The sequence below is a fragment of the Vanessa cardui genome, chromosome 11 (genome assembly GCF_905220365.1).
Source record: "Vanessa cardui chromosome 11, ilVanCard2.1, whole genome shotgun sequence".
NCBI lineage: Eukaryota > Metazoa > Arthropoda > Insecta > Lepidoptera > Nymphalidae > Vanessa > Vanessa cardui.
This window is the reverse complement of record NC_061133.1, coordinates 833,189-853,132: the sequence shown is the minus strand read 5'-3', so window position 1 is coordinate 853,132 and position 19,944 is coordinate 833,189. Positions and strand designations below refer to the sequence as shown.

Genomic DNA, 19,944 nt, shown 5'->3' with positions numbered 1-19,944 from the left:
TTAATACGTTAATAAAATCGTACTCAATAGAATAAGATCTAAAACAATTCAAAGATATCACGTTGCGATGTACCATTTACTGATATAAGACTTTGGATGTTCAGAAACGTTTTGACATTTGCTTGGGTTTGAACTTGGATTTGGTCATGAATCGTATGTTCTAATCACTGAGCCATCTCTACTAAAATTTAAATAATATAAACCTAAATTTGAGTAAGTAATTGAACCATCTCGTGTATGTGACGACCGACCGTTTTAATTTCAGTGTCTGGCAAATGCAGTCTCCGTATTTCGTCCCGACCTTAGAACGCGGCTTGCCCCATTCATTTGTCAGAGACATCCCTGTCCACAGAACATTTATACCGGGTGAGCGCTGAAGCGCTGCAATTTAGCGCACTACGCTACACCACCCATTTGTTTGATTGAAACAGCTGAATGCTTGATGGGTTTTACTTTTAAGCGAATCCCGCTGAATACTTTATTGGGCAAAACGCTCAATTAACTTCATGTTCAACGTTTTGGATTGGCATCAAACATTTGTAAATGGACTATGAATAATCCGTTGCTTGCTCAAATTGAGTTGTTGTGTGTAAATATTCATTTATTAATTTTCTATTGATGGCTATTTCGTTAATTTGGTTACTTAAACATAAAAAATTCTCAGCGTCGTATTAAACTAAGATTTATATTATACGTATCTCGAGTTAACTAAATCTTATTGGACATTACGTAATTAATCCCTCCCTCCTTGCATTTCCTCCTAGGGTCCTCTCATTAATTTAGTCTAGAAGTAAGCGGTTACCCGATTTAACAAAGGATTTCCATTGAGGCGATTTAATATACTCTCTCATTAAATATAAAGGTTAATTTAACTTCAAGGTATCATAGAGTTTTAACATTAATAATTATGGTTCATTTCTAAGTATTATTAACAAATATCAGGAATCACGCTGATAAATAAAAATTTCAACTGACAATATTATGTATCCAAAATTTCATGATTATATGTTAAGTGGTAAAAAACTTATTATACGAATTTTCGTTTCTTTATAATATTAATTATAATTAGATATTACCTATATTAATATTATGAATGCAAAAGTAAGCATCTGTCTGTCAGTCATGGTTTCAAGACCAAACCACTCAAACAAATTTGATTAAATTTGTCATAAAACAATATTAAAGCCTTATTATTTTATATTAAAGTCCTTAAATTAATTATTCCTGACGATATATCTGACGATTATTCCTTAAAATGCAGTTTTGTAATATCACTTTGCGATACATACTCGTATTTGTAAATTACTTAAATCACATCACAAAATTATGTACAAAGCGAGAAGCAATTTGAGCAGTGGTTTCACAACTGCGATTAGCAACTCCTGAACATCATAACTCTAATGATATAAGTTGATCATCTAACTCAATATTATTTCCTCTGTGCACGAGTCCACTTGAGTAATTCTAAACAATGCTTTGCTTTAATTGAACGCCTATCACGATCAACACAACATCTTAAATAATTCACTAAGATTTTACACAAGGATGAACAAGATCAACGATATTAACAGTATTTAAATCATCATTTGCAATTGATTACCCTATTTTGGCCCACTTGTATTGCATTTCTGATATTTAAACCACCTAGAAATAGAAAGAATGGTCAATAAAGGGGTGAAAAATTATGTCAAATAGATTTTTTGTTTATTTAAAAATGATAGTGTAATTACATACTTATAAGTTGTTCAGAAATACCGCATAGAGTAATACAGTGAAAGTAATATGCTTAAGTAGCAAGGCAAAATCTCATTATCACACAAAATCTTCCATACCCGTAAAATTTGCACTGCTCCTTTCGAGCTCAAAGGTGTCCAGTAAAAAATATGCCATATTTATTAATCGCAATAAAATGCCATTTGTTTTTAATGTTACAAAATTTGTAAACTACCAACCAATATTCGATTACATTATGTATGAAACGTAATTATAATAATGTTTGCTATAAATAGATAAATTATCATATTATATTCGACGAAATCTTTCAATAGGCTCGGTTCCCATTGTTTCTATAAATATAATGGCAACATGATTCATCTTATTGTCATGTTACAAAGGCAAGCCGTCATTTACTTGATCGACTGGATCTATTAAATACGTGACTGGTAGTTCCAGCATCACACTGATCTCCATGACTTGGCTTCGTATCCGAGATAGCGTAATGGATTAATGCACTATCGATAAAACTTTATACGAGTAATAATACTCTTAGTTTATGTTATGTCATTGTGTATAAATATTAGAATTTTTAGTATGTTAATAAAGGGGAATGTGTTTGCAGTTCGCTGGTACTTTGTTCTTTTATAACATATTATAAAAATGACTTTCACGATCTTGTTATTTAATAGGAAAATGATAGAACAATATACTCTCAATAAAAAATACTCTTATTATTTGCTGTAGTTCCAATATAGATTTAATGAAACAGACGAAAGCCAAAAACTCGTCCTAAATAAATATGAAACAAATACACTTGTTATGTACATACCTCCGGACGCGGCGAGCAGGCCGTGCGCGCGCAGTAACGCCAGCAGCAGCAACAGCAGCAGCGGGCGGCGCCGCATGCCGCGCGACACACCGCCCGCGCCCGCGCACCGCCGCCGCTCGCCCCCGGGCTCGCCTTCACCTGAAAAAACATTTTAATTTATAATTGTTCTGAAACTTAACATGCTCTTAAAATTTCAATTTTGGGTGACATTGACAAGATATTTTTATTGTAATTTAATCTTTAAAATGTAAGTTAAATTATTAATACATATATGTTACATATATTTTTAAAACATTTTCTCAAAATATTTAATGTAAGGTAAATATTTAGTAAAATTTCAGAAAAAATATCATTGTTTTTTATGTACCAAGTTATCATGCAATTGTGGTCATACAAAAACATAGTTTGTATTTTGTGTCGTTTGTATTTTCAGTGACCTAACAAATAGCTTTGTTTTGAGTAATTTGCATGACCACGGACTGTGGACTGATACAAATACCTTTTTTCATAAAAAACAAACACAACGTGCAAAACAGAAGTCGGAATAATTTATAAAGAAACTAGTTCATTTGTTAATTAATTTCTACAGAATAATGAAAATTAATTATTATGTTTAAATTTTCCAAGGCCAACAGACACGGGTAGCAAGGCAGTTATGTATTGATTAACTTTGCATTCGCAATATATTATTATCTTTCGTTCAACAAATATTACATTTTGCATAAAATTATTTTTTATGTAAAATATATGAAAGCTCTTGAATATAATTTGCTAAAATGGCGCCCAACGTGGGGCCATTTTAAGCCACAATTGACAAAACTTATCTATATCAATACCTTTCAAACAAAGCATTTTCGTGGGACAGTATTTACAAAAGTTATATCTACAAATTTATCTGATTGAATTTCCTTTCTACGAAACAAATCGTACTCGATTTTATCTGGAAAAAAAAGCAGAGAAGGAACACGTCTAATCGTCGTGCCCATCGGAGCCCGCTGCTCGAACGGAAAAGTATTGTCCATGATGAAATGTGTCCATGGTAACTGGTTTCGATCAAAATGCGAAGCATTTTATTTTAAGAACAAGCAAGAATTTCGTAATTTCACTTTTAATAACGACCTCTTACTTTGGAAGTCTTTTGTAATTTAATAGGCTCGTAATATTGGATACTCGTCCTTACCTCTGTCATTGTCGATATAAATTAAATTTTAATTTGAAATTTAAAAATTATGCGACAGATTTCGTTTGCTATTTATTTGAAACATCACAATCAAGATTCTGTTTAATTCGAATCATATTGGTTGTTAATAGTGTAAAGTACATGATTCAGCTTGGTTTATAAATACCGATTTATTAAATTACTAAGGTAATTGCTGATAAGAAATTATAATAATTTTAACAAATTGAAACTTTAGCGTTGTGTATTATTGCAACATCACTAGAATATTTTAAACCTTACGCAGTAGAAGTCAAGCAGTGGCAATTAGATGCTTTTTCTCTTCATTTAATTTGTGTTAACCTTAAGTACTGATATATATTACCCTTTGGATTTTACCCTTTTGCAAAACAATCCCAACAAGTTGTGTTACAAAAGCCACGAAGAGTAATTGAATATAAATATCAATAAAGTCGTAGAAATAATTTTACACGAAAGTCAAATTTAACCTATAATTATTATTTTAACAGAGGTATTATTAATTGAATTACTGGGGCAAGAGTCCTGTATAACTAGACAGCCAATTAACATTTAAGCTTCCTATAAACATAACGAATGCTCGGGAATTCTCTAAAGGTTTTCTGAATAACACAATCTTTATCCTTGTGAGCAATTCCTCTTTACTCTAGTCATTGAACTCATATGTAACATTGATGAGTCGAGTTGGCCCAGTGGGAGTCGAGATGGCCCAGTGGTTAGAACGCGTGCATCTTAACCGATGATTGCGGGTTCAAACCCAGGCAAGCACTGCTGATTCATGTGCTTAATTTGTCTTTATACTTTATCTCGTGCTCAGCGGTGAAGGAAAACACCGTGAGGAATGATCACCAACCCGCATTGGAACAGCGTAGTGGAATATGTTCCAAACACTCTCCTCAAAGGGAGAGGAGGTCTTTAGCCCAGCACTAGGGAATTTATAGGTTGTTGTTAGTTGTATACGTTACATTGATATTAATATAACACAAATATCATACCCAAGTCCATAATTAAAACATATAACATAAACATAATACACGAAAACTATACGTTCGAAATATATAATGAATATACTCTTTCGTATCTACAAATGAAATTAAAGCGTAATAATTTATTCGACTTCATTGTGTTATTTTAAATCCTTGTTCTCTTTATGTTAATTTTACTATTACATATTTAATTAAGTCAATTCCATGTTTCTTGGTAAGTATGAAGTTTTAAGTGTAAACTTGTCTGTTTTATGTTCAATTTCATTAGCAATTTAATGCATGTAATATAAACTGTTTATTTCTCCACCGAAATAATATCAGATGTCTCGGAAAATACGGAAACACGAAATTGAATTATGCAACTTAGAGATCTATTCGATGTTATAAACTTTCATTATGCGAATCCGTAATTTACGCACACATATATCATATATATAACCATAATAAACATTATTCAACACACACGTATGTTAAAAAACTGCATTCAGTAATAAAATACTTTAACCATATCGATACAAAATTACAAATACTAGTGCTTTATTAGTATTTTGTAACATTAATTATATTTATTTTAAGCCCTGTTTTTGTTCTCAGATTCAGAAACATCTTAACTAACAAAAAATATATAATATAAATATTTTAAGATAATAAAAATTTAAAATATAAATAGATAAATTTAAAAGTTCGATATTATTTTTATCATCATGTATTTTATTTTTTATCAATGTTATTAGGAGATAATTGAATGAAAGACATTTAACATTGGTCCCTTCAATATAACCCGAGGCAAAATTTTCTAAAATATAATTATTATTCCCAATTTTATGTATTAGAATTTTCATAATCATCAGTTCTGCTGCACAAAAAATCTGTGGATTGTTATCTGGAGGATGAGTGAGCCAGTGTAAATACAGAGTAATATAAGGAAATAAATAATCGAAGTTAATCGTGCATTGTAAGTGTAATTTATTTATTTATTTATTTTATTTATTTATACTTCATTGTACACCACATGTTACACATTATTATATGTTACAATATTATATATAATATTGTAGAGTACAACGGGCGGTCTTATGGCTAAGTAGCCATTTCTTCCAGACAACCCAATAAGGAGAGAGGTTGTATGAAAGTTGGGTAGGTGGTGCTAAGTCGGTAATATACATATATTGCATACAAATATCTACATGTAAATACTCATACAATGTACATATAATATATATATACATACATATACCCATACATTCATATATGTACATACACATACATACATATATATACATACACATACATACACATACACACACACATATACATATGTAAACATATACATATCAATATTATAGACTAATAAATAATTATAACTAAACTAATAAATAAGCACTAATATAAATCGTCTCTATGCAGATTCAAGATAAAACTTCTTTAGGGAATTTTTGAAAATTAATAGTGTTTTGGATTTTTTTATATTTAATGGTAAATTATTCCACAACTTAATTGCCTGAACGGTAAAAGAGTCACTGTAGAATTTTGTTTTATGTACCGGTATTTTGAGTGTAAGACTCCGGGAAGCTCTCAAAAGAGAAGGATCGCCTTGAAATTGAAACTTCTCCTTTAAATAAGAAGGAGCCCTTAAATTAAATAACCCACAGTACAGAAAAGACAAAATATGCAAGTTCCGGCGAAAGCGAATAGGGAGCCACTTGAGCTTCGAACGAAATACAGAAATGTGGTCATATTTGCGAAGGCAGAATATGAACCGGATGGCGAGATTTTGAAGTCGCTCAAGCTTATTGAGTTGGTCCTCGGTCAGATTAGTATAGCTTGCATCGGCATAATCAAGAATAGGTAAAAGGAGAGAATTTGCTAACATAATTTTGGTAGGAATTGGTAGAAGGGATCGAAGCCGTCGTAGCGAGTTCAGTGAAGCGTAGGTTCTTCTGCTCAGTTCTTTCAAGTGATCTGACCAAGATAATGTTTGGTCTAAATACACCCCTAGATTTTTCACAACGGAACAGTAAGGTAAACAGGTACCATTGTACTCAACAGACGGTATATCAGCGTAATTAACCTTAGAGACCATGCCCGGACTACCAATAATGATGACATGTGATTTCCCGGGGTTTATAGCAAGTCCGTACAGTTTACTCCATTGGTGAATTTTCTGTAAGTCGTAATTCATGTCCTCAATCGCAATGTGAAGATTTTCAAGCGTAGTGTGGCGATAAATTTGAATATCATCTGCATACATATGGTAGGAGGAAGAAATATATTGGGAAATGGAATTAATGAAAATAGCAAATAGCAAGGGAGATAAGACGCCACCTTGAGGTACCCCTGCCTGGACATTACACCATGAGGAAAACGTCTCATTAAGGCGTATACGTTGTCGACGGCCTTTGAGGTAACTCAGAAACCACTCAATCACTGATGGAGATATGTTAAAGGAGCTTAACAAACTCAGTAAAACATCGTGATCAACGCAGTTGAATGCGTTGCTAAAATCTAAAAGTGTTAAAATAGTGAGTTGTTTGTTGTCCATGGCTAACCGAATATCGTCAGTAACTTTAATGAGAGCAGAGACCGTACTATGACCTGCACGGAAGCCGGATTGTAAAGGATTAAGAAGTGAGTGTTGATTAAGGAAGAGGTTTAATTGGTGGAATACTAGCTTTTCAAGGACTTTAGATAGGAATGGTAGGATGGAAATCGGTCGGAAATCACAATAGTTGGTTGCATTCGACTTTTTCGGGATTGGGATAATAAGGGCATTTTTCCATGTGTCCGGGAATTTATTACAGGTGATGGAGTAATTAAGAATATGGACTAAGATATGGATAATAATATCTAGGATGGGTATGATCATGTTACGGCTTATGCAGTCAGTACCAACGGCATTCGAGGACACAGACAGTATGTTCCTTTTAACATCACATTCAGTGAAAGAGGAGAAGGTAAACGGAGGGAAGTTAGAAGTTGGTAATGATGAAAGAAAATTCAGCGTAGAATCTTTATCAAAATTTGCTGTTGTAGAAGAGGAAGAGAAATGTTTAATCAAGAGTTCGGTATCTATATTTATCGGGGTATTACGAGATTTACCAACTCCAAGTTTTTCAAGAAATTTCCAAGTTTTTGCGGTGTCGCCGTTTTCGACAGATCTGTGAGTATAGCGTCGTTGAGCATCTCTACATGATGTATTACAGTGATTTCGTGCCTTCTTGTATTTATCGCGATTGAGGTCAGAATTATTAATTTTATATTTCAGTTTAGCTCGATTTTTCTTTTCAATGAGCTTCTTTAGATCTTCCGTCAACCACGGTGCAGGGAGATGTTTCATTCTAACTGGTCTTATAGGTGCATGTACATCGTATAACCCTACAAGCAAACTATTGAAGGTATCCACCTTCTTGTCAATAGAATCAGCAGCTATAACCGCAGACCAATCCAATTGACAAGCATCCTCGCGTAGACGATTTACATCCATTCCTCCAAAATTACGTAGCAGAAGCGTTCTTGATTTTGCTTTGGGAGGACATATTTTATAAGAGAGAAAAATTAAGTCATGGTAGGAAAATGCATCGGCAGAACACTGACCATGCTTAGAAACTAAATCAGGAGATGAGACCATAATGAGATCAAGGAGCGAGGGGGTACAGCCGGGAGAAAAGTGGGTAGCTGTGAGGGGTAAAACATGTAGATTGCAGGATTCGGTAATTGTTAATAGCTTTTTACTATTAGCGTCACCTTTAAGTAAACATGTATTAAAATCTCCCATTAAAATTGAGTGGCTGTAATTAGGGACAAAATTCTCTAGCAAATTTTCAAAACTAGGGTAATAATTAATAAGAGAGGAGGGGTTGTAGAATACACCAAGAAGAATTTTAGAATAAGCAAGACTGACTTCAATAAGCAAATGTTCACCCGCATCGGGTAGAGGAGGTTGAGCAGACGAACTGATTACATTATAAGGAATATATGAGCGTAAGTAGATCGCAACTCCACCACCCCTCCTGCCGACGCGGTCATTTCGAATTAATTGAAAGCCAGGTAATGAATAGGATGTCGAAGGAAGACATGGTTTCAACCACGATTCGGAAATAAGAATAGCATGAATATTACGGCAGTCAAAAGAAGCAAGCATATCAGGATAATGAGCCGGAACACTTTGAGCATTGATATGGATAACATTAAAATTTTTCGGACAGTCTGAGAAATGTGAACTAAGGGTGACATTAAGTGAAGGAGGAGATGTACTGTGGAAACTTTCTTCACCGGACATTTCGTCAGACGACGACAGAGACATATAAAGATCACTTTGTATACTGCTGTGAGACGACATAATAAATATTTAAATATAATTACAAATATAAAAGTAAATATAAAAATAAATAAATTAAAAAATAAGGTGAAGAAAAAATTAATACAAAACAAAAACCTTAATAAAAATAGTAACTAAATTAAGTTAACAAAAATAGAAATATCACAGACTACCTACCAGCTGTACTGTACAAAAATTAAACATACGATACATTTTGCATAGACCAGAAAAAAAAACAACGATAGCTTAATTAAAAAATAATACAACTAAAATATGTTATCAATTAACATTAACTCTAACAAATTAATAAAGTAAAACAATATCTATTCAGTTAAAATTTCGGACCCCTTTTTTTGCTGTAGGCTCTCACTCCACAAAAAAAGTAATTTATTTTTTGTATTGATAATTATTTCTTGCTTATTTATTGTCAAAGGTTTTACCGTTACGTTTGTAGAACTAGTCTCAATGTAAATTTACTTTACGTACCGCTACTGGTTCGTATTAAATCTGTATTTCGCCAGTGGCTACAAGTATACTTTGACATATATTTGTATAATTCAACCATCTTGAATATAAATGTAACTGAGTGCAAATTTCTGTACGTATGTTAGTGAAGCTTTCAAAGTACTTGCAACATAAACAGAAGTCAGGTGAGGTTGCCGAGCTGCTTCCCAGAAACTAACGTAATTGCAAATGCATTGACTGTACTTTGAATTTCATTTAAGCAACTTAAGACTGTTTTCGTGAATTTAAACTTTAACATTTAGTCGCCGATGAATATTGTAATATAAAATACGGTCTTAAATCTGGTGAAGAGGTATTAAAAGAAATAATTGAACCAGAAACTTAAATGAGAAGTCGTAAAATAACAAATAAAGAATTATAAAAACTATTTACAGTACATTTAATTCTGGTGATGAATTGAATTTGTAGTCTAGTAAAGGTCAAGTATCAAGAATTTACACCCGATTGGAAATTCAATTTAGAATTGTTTTCCCAATAATTTTACAAGGAATATAATTTTATTGTATATGAAACAACCTAAGCATCTATAGAGTCGTCACTTTTATAGAAAACATTGCACAATCGTTACATAACCTTGAACGTTTTCTGTGACGCGGTAAAGTCGTATGACATTATTCTACAGATTTTTACCCTGTACAGACTGTACAGGATGGAACAAGGGTTAAAAGCTGTTGTTTCTTAAAATGACAACGACTATTCCCTATGGATTTATTGTACTCTCACATATTATTCGACAGAAAAAAATAATAAGTTAGCTTTCCTCATACGAAGCATAAATATGTGTGACTAAAAAAAAGAAAAATAAAATTGTAATTGTCGAATAAGGTTTTAACTTGTAAAGCGAACGATTGTGCCGATAAAACTGTTCGTAAAGTGACGGCCGATCTTGCTTTGTGCCCCGAAGTTAACTGATAGCGGAGTCGACCAAGCCATTTATTATTCTCCTTTCAATTCCGTTGTAAAAGTGCGATTTTTAGACCAATTGCGCGATTACAGGACCGAAAGGATAGACGATAAAACGAAGGCTATTTTTATTCGGTTACAATTATATGGACTCAGTACGAAGTAAATTATCGAGACACTATATTTTTGGAAATCAAATTGATGACAACCATCTGCAATAAAACAAATCAAGTTTAATAAATATTCCACTATAAATTATTAGAATTCAAAACAAATACAAAATTATCCAAATTTTTTTTCATTAACGAGAATATACGATAACGTGCCAACTAAACAAATGGGTAAACGTAAGCCAGATTGTCTCACTAAGAACTAGGTTCTTTGATTTGACAGGAATAATGCATGACGTTACGGTAACGTCTAGCGGTCACTGAGTCACCAATTTTGGAAAAGTGTTTTTCTTATGTCTTCTGTTCCTGTGATTACACTGCCTAACTCACTTTTTGGAACACAGTACCATTAGATTTTGGTGGAAGAATATACCATGAATTTATATCGGCTAGTCTGAATAGTAAAATCTATTCAGACTAGCTAAGGAAAAAGCGTAAATCTACTAAGTGAAGTCTTGTAAACAAGAAGCATGTATATTTGTATATAATCAAAATATGATTGATTTTCATTTGGTATATGTTTGTTCAATGTAGATTGACCGGGAAGTATTAAGATGCATGTGTTTCAATCACGGTTCTCTTCAATAAAATTACATTCAATATATATTAAATTTGTAAGATATTTTATCAGAAATGGATTAAAGATCACGTCCCCAGATGACACAGCGTGGGCATGCACAGGTATTGTGCACAATAAGAAAACATTTCCACAAAGGCTGGTGATAGTCCTGTTTTGCATCCTGAAATATATAGAGAACGCCTTATAATGCCCGTATTCATACAATTGATACGACATATTTTATCTGACAACATGAACACAAACATAAAAAATATAGCAGGAATTGAATGTTACCGAAGAAAAAGTAGAATTCAATTGTCAAATACAGAAAAACGTATAGAGCTACGATCCTATCGACAGAACAGGTCATAAAGTGAGTACCGATCTTTCTTTGTGCACCAAAGCAGATAGCGCCCGACCATTGATATTCGTTTCCTTTTCAATTCTAAATTCTTACATAAAAAACATTTTAAAGACCAATTCTTTTACTAAAAGGTTGGATTAAAATTGAAAACGTCTTGTTCCTTTTATTGAGTGTGATTTGATGGAGCTGAAAATAGTAAGAAATTTGTAACTATAAAATGTTAAATAATTACAAAATTATATATTTGTTTATTTGTAAGTATACCCCACCTTTGCCATCTTTACTTGGTCAAGTTAGCTTACTTGGTGGTAGGGCTTTGTGCTAGCCCGTCTGGGTAGGTACCACCCACTCAGCAGTTATTCTAATAATATAAGATCTTACTTCCCAAGGTTGGTGGCACATTGACGAGGTAATGAATAATAAATATTTCTTTGAGTGTCATTGTCTATGGGTGATGGTGACCACATACCATAAGTTGGCCCATATGCTATATGTATATATAATAGTATATGTATATATATATATAACATGAAGTGAACCATTCAACCACCCTATATATTAACCCACCAACCTAAACTAATATATTAAAGCTTGTCATCATGACAATTTGTATAAACGTAATCTCTAGTGGGAATACAAAAAAGAGCATAGGTCTACAAGTATATAATACACCTGCTTTCCTACCCTAACATACGCGCGATGTATTGGGAAACTCTCAATGATAAAAATGTAAAATAAGTAACCAAAAGAATTCGAGTTTATTTATGTGAGACATCTGGATTAACAATAACTTAGAATAAAGTACTTTCATTAGCCTTATTTTAATTTATTACAGTATTCTGTAACTATGGATTTTCTTTCTTTAGAGTTTCGTAGTGATATATTCCTTGAACACAAAGAAATAACAAAGTAAACTCAAGCTAAGAACTTGAAAAACTATGTTTAAAAGCGAACGAGTAATTATCCGATAATTCTCTGTTCCTTTTAATATTTTTCGTTTTAAAATGTTTTCACGATTAAAATAAACATTGTGTTTCTCGGCGTCCGGATATTGTCGATTATCGTTTTATTGTTTTAATAATTTTGTATGAAATGTTTTAACGTTTAAAATGCGTTTCTGTTAGCAATAAATCTGAGGCTGGTATTCTGGACGTTTCAATGCACTTTAAGTATCATAATACGAAATCCTCGTTATATTACTATGAATATCTAGACCTATTATGAAAATAATAAGGTAACTTTACGGTCACTTTTCATTTATTATTTTAAGCAGTCTTCTATTCGATATTTATCTTTACACTCGTAAATAGATTTTTGGTTAATTGCAAATTTAAAACAGACGAATAAATATTACAGGAATTTTACCAAAGAAGCAAAGTAAACAGTATTTATATATTTGATAATATTAATAACACATAAATACTTTTTATATAAAGGAAAATGAACAAACGAAAAATATTCAAAGTTGAGGTAAATTTAACGCAATATTATTACCTCTCGCCTTAACCTCCAGTTCAATGTACCATTACTTAAAACTTCCGTTATCCCGTCAAACACTCAAACTCCCGAGAAACGATAAAAAGGACGGATAATCACGATTATTAGCAAAGTTCTGCCTTTGTTATATTGTAATCTAGAGGTCAGATATCGCCGCAATACATCGAACAATTTCAATTATTGACTTAATCCAATATTATCAATATCCAATATTAGCTTGTAAATGTAAATAATGCTTTCTGCATCCTAAGCTCTCTCTTCACATTTAAATAGCTTACATGGTATCGTGAAATGAATTGTTTGTTATTTGAATACAGTGTATGCAGCACTATTATAAATGCACCATACTTACATAATGAGGCTTCTCTACATGGTATAAAACAAAGTCGCTTCACGCCGTCTGCACGCTCAGATGTTTTAAACTACACAGCGGATTTTAAAGCGGCTTCATCAATAAACACAGTGATTTAAGAGGAAGTTTCATATGTATAATACTCAACTCTGAGAGGGTTAGCAGATGGGAATGTTCCCTTAAATACTCCTCTCCTCTTACACCTTATTGTACTCGTGTGAAGGGTAGCTAGTGATAAAATTTTTGAAATAAATCAAGTTGGAAAAGTATATATTACGAAAGTCTAAGTGTGTGTAAATGTAGATATTGTGTTAAATTTTAACTGTTTGTTTGATATATCTGTGTTCCTGTCAGATAAGCGTTCCAATAGAACAAACAAGAGTGAGAATAGAAAGTGTACCTGTGCATTTTCACACACTCTTGTACACACTATCTATATTGATTAATCCGTGATAATTACCACATTTACCAATTAAGAGACTCCACAGGCTTATATTGGCCAACTAAACGATTCATAAAATGTGAGTTGCTTTGTATTATATCACATATACTTTAAAAAGCAGATCTTTAAAATACAATTACCTCAGATTGTCTAGATCAATCTACTAGAATCGGCAGCAAAGTGACCCAATCGGCTAATGGTTCCGTAGTGAATGCCGCTAGCCAATGAATAATGCAGCTTTGTGCAGGCTGCGCCGCCTATGGAGGCGGTATGGACCGATGCTTCTAATTTGTGGACGGCGTTCGTTCGTTATTCAAAAGCCGTTAGTTTTAGCATAACAGCCAATAAAAATACTCTATCATAAAACAATTCTCTCTTAAAAGGCAATGAATTACAAATTTATAAGCGATATCATTTTATAACACAAAATCGTGGAATAAATTTAATTTTTTATATTTTCTTATTAATAGAAAAAAATATGAATATAATCGTTCGGTTTTTTATTCAAAACATCAAAACACAACTGGAACCTCTCGTTTTGATCAGGATTCTGTACTGCAGATCATCAAATAAGATCAACTAATCTACTAACGGTCCCTTTCCTGAGCTTTGATTATATTCTCAGAGCTCTTGCTGGCCACCTTAGATTCTGCATTTGCGAGTTTATTAAGATACAATAATTTTTGTACCCGCAGTTCTCTTGGTAACTATACAAATTGATTAACACTAATACTTGCATACATACTTTCAAATGTATTGGTAACAAAAGAAAATGTCACGAGAAAGCCGGCATGGGACTAAAATAAATTATGCCACATGTGTGCCATGACTAACTCGTATTGGAATTCCAAATCTGCTTTCCAGGGCAGGAATGACACAGGTAAACCGAGGAACATGTTACTTTACCACTTTTATGTTACAATCGGACTTTCCTGATTACTACTTAACCGTTGACATTTGTAAGATAAGGTTAGTTATAAATTAGTAAAAGTGTATTCTGGAAAATGTTCATAAGATTTGACAAATCATTGACAGGAAAAACCTAGTCCAACTCACAAGTAAGAGATGGAAATGTTAAAGACAAGTATATATCCCATTGATAGGCATTATTTTCTTTTGAGGAGCGGGCTTGGAACTTATTCCACCACTCTCTTTGAAAGCTGCTTGAACACGCAAGTATTATATTTTCCACACGCGTAAGTTTCTTCACTCTTCCCCACAGATCACAATATTGACAATTAAAAATAAATACGCATACGAAAATTCATTAACGTTTGCTAAGACCTTGCAATCTTCTATAACGATTCAGAATTTCTAATCACTGAATCGTGACGTATGATCTAAAGTTAAAAGCATTCTCAAGGGGAATATAAGTCTGAGTATAACATGGTCTACTTTCAGGTTCCTACTTGAAAAAATGTCATTTCCAATGAAAGCTATTCTTAGACACAGGTCTCGTAGAAACATAATTAGTTCATTCGTCTACATTACTCGAGCAGAAGGTACAGTCGAGTCAAAGACTTTGAAACTATAAAATTCTCTTTTATTTGCTAACTTTTGTTTTAGCGTGCTTTAATTTTACATCACGCTTTAGACGAAGAGTCAAATTTAAATTACAAGAGCCTTGGACGTTTATTACATTCTTTTTTTTTACTTAAATATTATGTTCCTTTCAAAATTTCTTCGCCATTATTTATACAGCATGCTCTAGAATTACAGTTAGTTTGAATATACATATAATACAAGACATTTTTGTATTTCGAATACTCATAAGTTATACTTCATGCCAGTGACAAATGTGAGTTAAAGTTTTACCTCTTTTATGTATTTTATTACAGTAAGTTTAGTAAGTAAGTAAGTTTTAAAATATTAAATAAAAATTATATATATAAATTCCGGAATCATGATGAAAATGAGGTCAGTGCGATGTTCCTATCATATTTCTTTCTTTACGAAATAAAGTTCTAAATAATTAATTATACCGACTTCAAATCATTCAAGAGTTTCAACTCGGTACATTTATAAGGTATAAACATGATCAGTCGAGGAGAATCGATCAGACTTTCTGTGCAACTACTGGCAATTAAGTTACATTAGTAATAAAATACAAATTATTTTAGTGTCGTTTTATTTATCCTTTACGTAAGTCGACGAATGTCAACCCTGCTATTTTTTATCATTGAGCGAACATCCCTATTAATTAAATTTTTCCTTAACAGATTTCAATGTATCAACTAGCAAAGCTCAAAACAATAACAAAGTTATCATTTGTAAATCATTATTGTAATTTTGAAACATATCACTTTAATTGATAATTATTATTCGAGTTAAATACATTGATAATCATCAAATGTAATAAATCCATGCTGAAGCAATTTTATCATATTTTCATTTATAATTATAATTGAAGGATATGCACAAGAGCTCGTTATGTATTTAATATTACAAAAAATAAATATTACATTAAATTCATCAACAGTGAAAAATGTATAATAATAATGCTTTAATATTATAGATATGTGATTATCAGGTGAAAATATCAAATTTCCATAATGGCCTAAACTGAAACTAACCAATCACCACATGTGATTACAAATCTTTTAATTATCATTTTTTGTTTAGTTGACAGGTGCAAATGTGCCACATATTCTAAATCGCCAATATGTGACCAACCTTGGAACATTGGCCCACACAATATATTATAAAAGTTAGATTAAAAAATGTCCTGAACGTAGCCAATGTTTGTAAAAGTTTTTGCTTCACAATAATTGTATAAATGAGATTAATTTTAATGCGTTTTTACATTTAACAGAATTACTTATAATACGATTATGGTGCCGTGTCTGAAGCAGTGCTTCTCAGAAGGTGTAAAGGAAACGGTGACTAATCCGTAACGCTTCTTCACAGCGGATTATGGGATCACATAATTTCCTCAAAAATACACGATTTTCTTCAGAGTTTTATATATTGACTAATATCCAAGCGAAAATTTTTAAAATTAGAATAAAGCAACTTTCTTTTATAATACTACTTCAATTTCAAACCTAATAAATCAAGATTTTCCATCTATATTATATCGTGCACTTAAACATACCTTTAATGAAATATGTGGTGAACTATTTGAAAAAAAAACCAAAAAAGGTTTTACATGAAGGAATGTATTTTCCCTTAGATAACAAATTTATCAAAATTGCTACAATCAACAAAGTATCAACGGAATATAAATTCAAAACTTTCTCTGTAAACAAATCCTTAACTCCAACTGTCTCTTTTTTTTTTTTTTTTTCTTTATTTAAGGAGTTTGGTCACACAAATGACTAAGGCACTCCATAAGTCTTCCTTAACCAGAAAACTGGGCTTGAGACATGAAGATCTGTATCATCTTAACCTCAAACCCAGTCTCACAAGTTTATAAAGCGCCCTGGCACCCGCAGACAAAGGACATGCCAGACAGCAGTTTAGTCCCCCAACTTCTCTAATTACACTATAAGTTATAAATATTTCATGACGTAAAGGTTCATTCCGGACACATTCCATAATAATATGATACACGTCTTCAATTTTATCACATTCCTTACAATAAGGGGAATCCGTCTTCTTCATCAAATAGGCAAACTTGTTCAATGGGATGTGTCCAGATCGTATTCTTAGAGCTATTACTAAATCTGTTCCATTTAAACTGTTGTTGATCCAAGGTGAATTCATCGGTTCCGGCTGAATAGTCTTATACCAGATACCCTTCTTGGTGGACCTTTCATCAAAATATGTTTTCCATAAATCCAAACAATGACCCTTAGAAATAAATAAACACTCACTATAAAATGGTTTTGTTCTTACTATTAAGCCATCTGAACATGCCTGCTTAGCAAGCTGATCTACTACCTCATTTTCCACTATTCCACTATGAGATGGGATCCATTGTAGATATAGGCATTTATTTGAAGCGTTAAGTTCCAAAATTAACTTTATTATTTCATAAGCTACGGGGATTCCTCGAAAATTCGAGGTACACCGAGCTAAATGTTGCAAAGCACTTTTAGCGTCTGTAAACATTACAAACTTTTTCCCATTTATCGATTTAATATAAGACAAAGCCTTTGCTATAGCAATTAATTCTACGTGCATTATAGACAATGTACAATTAATTTGAAATTTAGTTTTAAAGTTAACCTGGGGATCGTAAAACGCAGCGCCACTTCTGTTACCCCCTTTCGATCCATCTGAAAATATCTTATAAAACCCTGCATAGTTCTCTGCACATAGCTTGTGATAAAGTGAATTTAGTTGAATATTAGTGTAAGTCCGTTTTGATTTAGATATATTTTTAATACTTGATTTGATAAAATTCTGTAGATTAATTCCATTTATCCATATATTTAAAGAAAACATTTCAAGCTGTGGACTGACATGTAAAACTGTATTTTTAAGGAGATTATGAATAGAAGCTAATAAAGGTTTTTTCTTTTTTACCCAGCGGGAAGGTAGCATTAAATCGGATTTTTTTTTTTTTTTTTTTTTATGGCATAGGTGGCAAACGAGCAGGAGGCTCACCTGATGGAAAGTGACTACCACCGCCCATGGACATCTGCAACACCCGGGGGCTTGCAGGTGCGTTGCCGGCCTTTGAGAAAGGAGTAGGCTCTTTTCTTGAAGGTTCCCATGTCGTATCGGTTCGGAAAAACCGCCGGCGAAAGCTGGTTCCACAAAGTGGTTGTGCGAGGCAGAAAATGTCTAAGAAATCGCGCTGTTGTGGATTTTCGGACATCAAGATGATGCGGGTGAAACTTAGAATTTTGACGAGATGTCCGAAGGTGAAATTCAGCAGCCGGGATTAATCCGAACAATTCCTCGGAACATTCCCCGTGAAAAATTCGGTAGAAGATGCAGAGTGATCCGACATCTCTACGCAAAGCCAAAGGATCAAGGAGATCGGAAAGGGCTTGATCGTCGATAACTCGAGCCGCTCTACGTTGGATGCGGTCAAATGGAAGGAGCTGGTACTGGGGAGCACCCGCCCAGAGGTGAGAGCAGTACTCCATGTGAGGCCGAATTTGCGCCTTGTAAAGTTTTAGGCGATGGGCCGACGTGAAATACTGTCTCGCCTTGCTGAGCACGCCCAGCTTTTTTGAAGCCAATTTGGCTTTGCCTTCCAATTGACCGCGGAACTGAACGAGGTTCGAAATATCAACGCCAAGTATTCCGATACTACCTGTAGCGGCTATCGGAATGTTCTCAAATCGTGGAGATACGACAAATGGTGTTTTTTTAGCGGTTAACGCGCAAACTTGCGTCTTTTTGGGGTTGAAATGGACTAGATTTAGCCGGCCCCAATTCGAGACTTCGTTTAATGAAGACTCGATTTCAGACACAAGTTTGTTCCGGTTCTCTTCGACGTTTTCCCGAGAAATATTAGCGCGGCCGGTGTATAAGGTGTCAACGGTACTGTCGTCTGCATAGCAATGAATGTTCCCGATTTGCAACAAATCATTGATATGCAGAAGAAACAGAGTGGGTGATAGAACGCAGCCTTGTGGAACACCAGCATTGACGAATTTTAAGTCAGAGCATGCACCGTCGACAACGACCTTGATGCTCCGATCTGCCAAAAAGCTGGTAATCCAATTGCATAATTTCCCGGGAAGCCCATAGGAAGGAAGCTTCGAAAGAAGCGCTTTGTGCCATACGCGATCGAAGGCCTTCGCTATGTCCAAGCTGGCTGCTAATGCCTCCCCCTTGCTCTCAACTGCTTCAGCCCACCTATGGGTAAGGTAAACTAGAAGATCACCGGCTGAGCGACCCCGACGGAAACCGTACTGGCGGTCACTAATCAGCTGATTCTCCTCTAGGTACCGCAGGAGCTGGCAGTTAATAAGGGACTCCATTATCTTGGAGAGCAAGGAGGTGATGGCTATAGGCCTATAATTGGACGGGTCTGAGCGGTTGCCTTTTTTAGGGATCGGATGCACCAAAGCTGTCTTCCAGGAATTCGGGACGACGCCTAATGTGTAGGATTGCCGGAAAAGACGCGTTAAGACCGGTGCCAACTCGGGAGCACATGTCCGTAGCACGATTGGAGGGATACCATCGG

General features: G+C 33.8%; 1 protein-coding gene across 9 annotated transcripts in view; it reads right to left on the bottom strand.

The window, feature by feature from the left end:
• LOC124533590 (disintegrin and metalloproteinase domain-containing protein 23) overlaps positions 1 to 19,944 on the bottom strand; it is a 522,035-nt gene that overhangs the window by 330,672 nt on the left and 171,419 nt on the right. For all 9 annotated transcript variants that reach the window (XM_047108967.1, XM_047108975.1, XM_047108969.1 and 6 more), the window contains one exon: positions 2,546 to 2,683. In XM_047108967.1, coding sequence (XP_046964923.1) covers positions 2,546 to 2,683 — 138 coding nt within the window. The remainder of the gene's footprint in view (positions 1 to 2,545; positions 2,684 to 19,944) is intronic.